The sequence below is a fragment of the Metopolophium dirhodum genome, chromosome 1, assembly GCF_019925205.1.
Source record: "Metopolophium dirhodum isolate CAU chromosome 1, ASM1992520v1, whole genome shotgun sequence".
Taxonomy (NCBI): domain Eukaryota; kingdom Metazoa; phylum Arthropoda; class Insecta; order Hemiptera; family Aphididae; genus Metopolophium; species Metopolophium dirhodum.
In genome coordinates this window covers 35,407,768-35,415,831 of record NC_083560.1, presented here as the reverse complement: position 1 = coordinate 35,415,831, position 8,064 = coordinate 35,407,768, and the positions used below count along the sequence as shown (strand labels likewise).

Below are 8,064 nucleotides of genomic sequence, written 5' to 3'. Positions count from 1 at the left end.
TTGTAGGGCATACGGAAATGATATAATTTTGAATCCGACCCAGTATATAAAATCTAAATACTACGTAAATTTTATTCCACAAATAGGATCGGGAAGTTTAGTATTTACGATTCCTAGTAAAATAAAAAATATAAACCTACCTAGGTTAGTAATTAAGGAAGATAATCACAAACTAGAGCAAATTCACGAAATAGCACATTCACTTGACGAGGTACAGGACATGATAGATAGTGAAATAGAAAAACAGTCGGGACAGGACATAATAAACGATAAGCGCAACTATTTGTTGTATCTAACGATAGGATTATTAGTATTCTCATTAATGTTACTATTTGTAATATATATAACATATAAATGTAAACTAACTTCGTTAAGGCAACCTCGGTATGAAATGGTACGAATGGGAAAAAGTAAGTTTTATGCGGAAACCGCAAGTAACACAGCTAAAGGTGTTATTCAAGTGGAACAGGCACAAAGCGTATTACCGCAAATAAAGTAAAATATAATTAATACATAATAAATAATATAATATGTAAGTTAAGTATTAAAATGATATACTATAAAATATAAACGATAATATTAACAATCATTATAAGGATAAGTATATAAGAAATAATAAGAATAATAAAAAAAAAAAAAAAAAAATATATATATATATAATAATATAATATGAAATAAATGTTAAAATTTAATAATAAATTTTACAATAGAAAGGAAGTCAAATTCGTAATCATGGATTTTGAGTTCACCATGATGAATAGAACGAGTATAGTGGTAATATCCGGAGCAATTTCGAACAGCCTGAACAAGTGCAAAATTCGAAAGCTAGAAGGGAGACCGCTACTTTTGCCACTTCATGAACAAGTAAGAGAAATGAAAGTTCATGAATTACTGTTGGCCAAAAGGGAAATCAAGCGGATACTAAGCTGTAAACAGGTACTACAGGAGGCTTGTTTAGCGCAACTCGAAAAAAGTATGACTTCTAGTTTAAATAATTTAAAACCAGAATATATTGAAAGATATATTTCAATGGGAGATAAAATAAACGTAATAGTAGTGTGGAATGGGCATTCTGATAGGAACATTTTGCAAAGAATGGAAATAGATAAATTTGAAATTTTGAATATAACTTGTTATGATGAACATCTTACAAAAGAATTTACAATTAAATTAGAAAAACTAAAGACAAAAGAAATTATATTTAAATATGAAATAGGTTCATTTGGGAAAAATGGTAGAATGTTGAATTTGGAGGAAACTCACAGTATAATGTGTCCAAAAAAACATAGAATGACTTACGCTCACGACCCGAAAATGGACGTGAGGTTCACGAAGTGTATATTCAATATGGTTTTGAGGAAACAAGGATACGCGAATTTAATAAAATATTTTAATTAATTATAATTAAATGAATTTTTTTTTTTAAATTTTGTTTTTGTAAGACGGTCAATCTAACAGGATAAGATTAGTTATAGAAAAAAAAAATTATTATATAATAATATGAGTATAATTTTGTAATAAGTATGTTATGGTAAAATTAAAATTAATTTAATTACAGAGGAGAAAGTAAAATTTAAAATTAGGTGGGGGAAATAGCATTATGTCAGTTGATCGATACGTTTAAATTATGATCGGTGAAATAATGTTATGTCCCATGCAAAAAATAAAAAATCTCCGAAATAGAAAATAGGAATCAATTCGGATGGAAATCGGATTGGAATGTAGTACTGTGCCAAGTAATCTAATAGAAAAAAAATATATATAGACATTTGATCAATTGGTGATACATTTAATAGTTGTGCATATAAACGAACTTTTGAATGGATCATACAATCGTTCAAATGAAGTTAACAAATCTCAATAAGAAAAGTATACATTCAATATCTTGCTAATTTAGTCTTGACGTCAACTTATACTTTCGTTAAATAGTAAGGTAAGCGTCAAGAACTTGAATTAACAAGATAAAGAAAAAAAAAAAAATTTTTTTTAAGGATAAATAAAGATAAAATCATTTTAATACTGATCTATACCACAAACACAACTTTGATTAAATAGTATGTTTGGGTGATAGGTCCGCAGTAAATAAGATAAATTCAAACGATATTGTAGAAAAGAAAAAAAAAAATAAAGAGGAATAGATTAACAAACTAAAATTAGATAAAAAGAATTTAGAAATTTTAAAATGGAAGATATATATATACAAGGAGTAAAAATATATAATAAAATATATGCATAAGAAAACAGGTGGGAAATAAAGGTAAAATATAGAACTAAGGTAAAAAGAAAATATATATGATTATAAATTTATTAATTAATGTAATTAACACGGTGTTGGAGATGAAATACATAAGGAAAGTATATATATATTATGTAGACAAAAAGAAAATATTGTATTAGCTTTAAGCAATGATATTATAAATACTAACACTAAAATAAGTGATGTTGTAGAAAAAGAAAAAAAAAAATATATATATATATGTTATTAAATTAAACTAACATAGATAATAATTAATAATGATATAATGTAATTTTTTGATAAATTGTACTTAATGTTGAAAATCAATGTAACAAAAATATATTGTGGATTGTACGTATATTTTTGAAAACAATAACGAAATAATGTAACCAAATATGTAATTGTAAAATGATAATTATTGTAAACATGATTGTAACAACTTATGAATGTAAAATTGTAAATTAGGGAAGGTGCTTGTACTGAATATTAAGAATTGAGCCACATTTTAATGTTTAGACAGTAAAATATGACTTTAAGAGGGGAGGTGTAACGAACCCAATAATACACATAATATATTATTGTGATCGTTCCGCCTTCAGCTACATTTGGCAACATAAAAAACTAGATAAACAATGGCACATTAATCAAAGTCATATCTGCAAATAGAAAACCTATGGGAGGATACTGAGAGGGCAATGCGAATCTTGTTATCTCATTACTATAATCTCACCTTCAATTCTAAATATATGAATATAACAATTAAATATTTAATCTTAATTATCTCATTACAATAGGTAATACAATCTCACCTTAAATGCGTGAATATAATAATTAAATATTGTTATGGAATATGCATATATATATATATGTATGAAGTGCATAGTATCTGGAAAGTAACGGATGGCGTATGACATATATCGCAAATACGATAACAGGATACGATTGTCGGAATAACCAGACGTGGGAATGTATCAATGATTAATTGAACAACGTCCTGTGAAATCCGCAGATAAATCGATAGACTAGGGGGAAGTGGGAGAGCAAGAGGCCCTATAAAACCAGACCCGAACAGCCTGTAGATTAGACGTGTTTCACCATAGTACAGACGAGCACCTTCGCGAGAGACAACATAACAACTTGTCAAATTGGACTTAGAATATTTTATGCAGAAGAAATTTAATAAACAACTTAACTTTTCAACAAGTCTAATTATTTTGTCAAACCTACCTGAGAAATCCTTTACCAAGGGTCTTGCTACCTGCAACTTATGAACTAAGCAGTTAGCTCAATTGCTAGATCATAACATTACTGTACGCGTATTTATATATTCATTTTGTCATCTGCCTGTATAAATTAATAATTATGTTTGGCCACACATTCTTCTTAAATAGATAGAATGTTTTACTACAACAGTATATAATATCATTGTATAAAAAAAAAACGACCTAAAATAATTCTAACTTGAAAATTGGATGAAGATAACTTATTCGATGAATTCAGTCATATACAACAAATGTTTTAATGGCGAATTCATTAATGGCAAAAAAATTCGGTTAAATTAGAACTTAAATGGTGTGAAATATTTGAATATACTAAAGCTCATAACATTGATACAATATTTTGATGATCAATTTGTATTGTATATCTGCTTTGTCTACCAATAAACTTTGTGTGATACATTTTTTTGAAAACGTTCATAATATAATATAATATTATAATAGTATAATATAATGTGCTGTTTATATATAAATTTTTTTATAATAATTGTTGAAAAGTAAATATAATACACATTTATTGTCTGCTAAGTAGGTAAACAACCAAACAACTGTTCATAGTTATAATAGACTAAATATCCATTTGCTTAGTATCTCAATAGTGTGTCCCGATAAGTTAGGCGTAGGTCAATTAGATTTATGGGTAGCGAGTTCGAATCTGACGCTCAGAAAAAAATATAATTAATCAAAGTTTTTTTTTTCTGGATATTATTAACTTGGTGCACTCTATGAGAACTCAATGCGATTAAACTAGGTAGTCTCGTGTATATCAACTTGATAGACTATGGGAGTTACAAAGTGACGACACATAGACTATTGTTTTGTGATATCGCATGCAGTAACTTCGCGTGTCTGGACATTAAGTGTCATATTAAATTATCCGAGACATCTATTGGCTTTAAACTTGTACGTCTCATTGCTTAGGCAGATATGAACGTGAAGTCTCGGAGATTATATTTTGCACATAGGGTAGGAGGTACTATAGATTGTAGTTACTGTACGCGTATTTATATATTCATTTTGTCATCTGCCTGTATAAATTTATAATTATGTTTGGCCACACATTCTTCTTAAATAGATAGAATTTTTTACTACAACAGTATATAATATCATTGTATACAAAAAAACGACCCAAAATAATTCTAATTTGAAAATTGGATGAAGATAACTTATTCGATGAATTCAGTCATATACAACAAATGTTTTAATGGCGAATTCATTAATGGCAAAAAAATTCGGTTAAATTAGAACTTAAATGTTGTGAAATATTTGAATATACTAAAGCTCATAACATTGATACAATATTTTGATGATCAATTTGTATTATATATCTGCTATGTCTACCAATAAACTTTGTGTGATACATTTTTTGAAAACGTTCATAATATAATATAATATTATAATAGTATAATATAATGTGCTGTTTATATATATATTTTTTTATAATAATTGTTGAAAAGTAAATATAATACACATTTATTGTATGCTAAGTAGGTAAACAACCAAACAACTGTTCATAGTTATAATAGACTAAATATCCATTTGCTTAGTATCTCAATAGTGTGTCCCGATAAGTTAGGCGTAGGTCAATTAGGTTTATGGGTAGCGAGTTCGAATCTGACGCTCAGAAAAAAAATATAATTAATCAAAGTTTTTTTTTTCTGGATATTATTAACTTGGTGCACTCTATGAGAACTCAATGCGATTAAACTAGGTAGTCTCGTGTATATCAACTTGATAGACTATGGGAGTAACAAAGTGACGACACATAGACTATTGTTTTGTGATATCGCATGCAGTAACTTCGCGTGTCTGGACATTAAGTGTCATATTAAATTATCCGAGACATCTATTGGCTTTAAACTTGTACGTCTCATTGCTTAGGCAGATGTGAACGTGAAGTCTCGGAGATTATATTTTGCACATAGGATAGGAGGTACTATAGATTGTAGTTACTGTATGCGTATTTATATATTCATTTTGTCATCTGCCTGTATAAATTAATAATTATGTTTGGCCACACATTCTTCTTAAATAGATAGAATTTTTTACTACAACAGTATATAATATCATTGTATACAAAAAAACGACCCAAAATAATTCTAATTTGAAAATTGGATGAAGATAACTTATTCGATGAATTCAGTCATGTACAACAAATGTTTTAATGACGAATTCATTAATGGCAAAAAAATTCGGTTAAATTAGAACTTAAATGGTGTGAAGTATTTGAATATACTAAAGCTCATAACATTGATACAATATTTTGATGATCAATTTGTATTGTATATCTGCTTTGTCTACCAATAAACTTTGTGTGTTACATTTTTTGAAAACGTTCATAATATAATATAATATTATAATAGTATAATATAATGTGCTGTTTATATATATATTTTTTATAATAATTGTTGAAAAGTAAATATAATACACATTTATTGTCTGCTAAGTAGGTAAACAACCAAACAACTGTTCATAGTTATAATAGACTATATATCCATTTGCTTAGTATCTCAATAGTGTGTCCCGATAAGTAAGGCGTAGGTCAATTAGGTTTATGGGTAGCGAGTTCGAAGCTGACGCTCAGAAAAAAAATATAATTAATCAAAGTTTTTTTTTCTGGATATTATTAACTTGGTGCACTCTATGAGAACTCAATGCGATTAAACTAGGTAGTCTCGTGTATATCAACTTGATAGACTATGGGAGTTACAAAGTGACGACACATAGACTATTGTTTTGTGATATCGCATGCAGTAACTTCGCGTGTCTGGACATTAAGTGTCATATTAAATTATCCGAGACATCTATTGGCTTTAAACTTGTACGTCTCATTGCTTAGGCAGATATGAACGTGAAGTCTCGGAGATTATATTTTGCACATAGGGTAGGAGGTACTATAGATTGTAGTTACTGTACGCGTATTTATATATTCATTTTGTCATCTGCCTGTATAAATTTATAATTATGTTTGGCCACACATTCTTCTTAAATAGATAGAATTTTTTACTACAACAGTATATAATATCATTGTATACAAAAAAACGACCCAAAATAATTCTAATTTGAAAATTGGATGAAGATAACTTATTCGATGAATTCAGTCATATACAACAAATGTTTTAATGGCGAATTCATTAATGGCAAAAAAATTCGGTTAAATTAGAACTTAAATGGTGTGAAATATTTGAATATACTAAAGCTCATAACATTGATACAATATTTTGATGATCAATTTGTATTATATATCTGCTATGTCTACCAATAAACTTTGTGTGATACATTTTTTGAAAACGTTCATAATATAATATAATATTATAATAGTATAATATAATGTGCTGTTTATATATATATTTTTTTATAATAATTGTTGAAAAGTAAATATAATACACATTTATTGTCTGCTAAGTAGGTAAACAACCAAACAACTGTTCATAGTTATAATAGACTAAATATCCATTTGCTTAGTATCTCAATAGTGTGTCCCGATAAGTTAGGCGTAGGTCAATTAGGTTTATGGGTAGCGAGTTCGAATCTGACGCTCAGAAAAAAAATATAATTAATCAAAGTTTTTTTTTTCTGGATATTATTAACTTGGTGCACTCTATGAGAACTCAATGCGATTAAACTAGGTAGTCTCGTGTATATCAACTTGATAGACTATGGGAGTAACAAAGTGACGACACATAGACTATTGTTTTGTGATATCGCATGCAGTAACTTCGCGTGTCTGGACATTAAGTGTCATATTAAATTATCCGAGACATCTATTGGCTTTAAACTTGTACGTCTCATTGCTTAGGCAGATGTGAACGTGAAGTCTCGGAGATTATATTTTGCACATAGGATAGGAGGTACTATAGATTGTAGTTACTGTATGCGTATTTATATATTCATTTTGTCATCTGCCTGTATAAATTAATAATTATGTTTGGCCACACATTCTTCTTAAATAGATAGAATGTTTTACTACAACAGTATATAATATCATTGTATACAAAAAAACGACCCAAAATAATTCTAATTTGAAAATTGGATGAAGATAACTTATTCGATGAATTCAGTCATGTACAACAAATGTTTTAATGACGAATTCATTAATGGCAAAAAAATTCGGTTAAATTAGAACTTAAATGGTGTGAAGTATTTGAATATACTAAAGCTCATAACATTGATACAATATTTTGATGATCAATTTGTATTGTATATCTGCTTTGTCTACCAATAAACTTTGTGTGTTACATTTTTTGAAAACGTTCATAATATAATATAATATTATAATAGTATAATATAATGTGCTGTTTATATATATATTTTTTATAATAATTGTTGAAAAGTAAATATAATACACATTTATTGTCTGCTAAGTAGGTAAACAACCAAACAACTGTTCATAGTTATAATAGACTAAATATCCATTTGCTTAGTATCTCAATAGTGTGTCCCGATAAGTTAGGCGTAGGTCAATTAGGTTTATGGGTAGCGAGTTCGAATCTGACGCTCAGAAAAAAAATATAATTAATCAAAGTTTTTTTTTTCTGGATATTATTAACT

At 27.9% G+C, this 8,064-nt stretch overlaps 1 protein-coding gene across 1 annotated transcript; it reads left to right on the top strand.

Annotated features, from left to right (window-relative positions):
* Positions 1-726: 726 nt before the first annotated feature.
* LOC132934167 (uncharacterized) lies at positions 727-1,398 on the top strand. Its single transcript, XM_061000441.1, has one exon. The coding sequence runs from the start codon at positions 733-735 to the stop codon at positions 1,396-1,398; it is 666 nt and encodes a 221-aa protein (XP_060856424.1). The 5' UTR covers positions 727-732.
* The last annotated feature ends 6,666 nt before the right edge of the window (positions 1,399-8,064 follow it).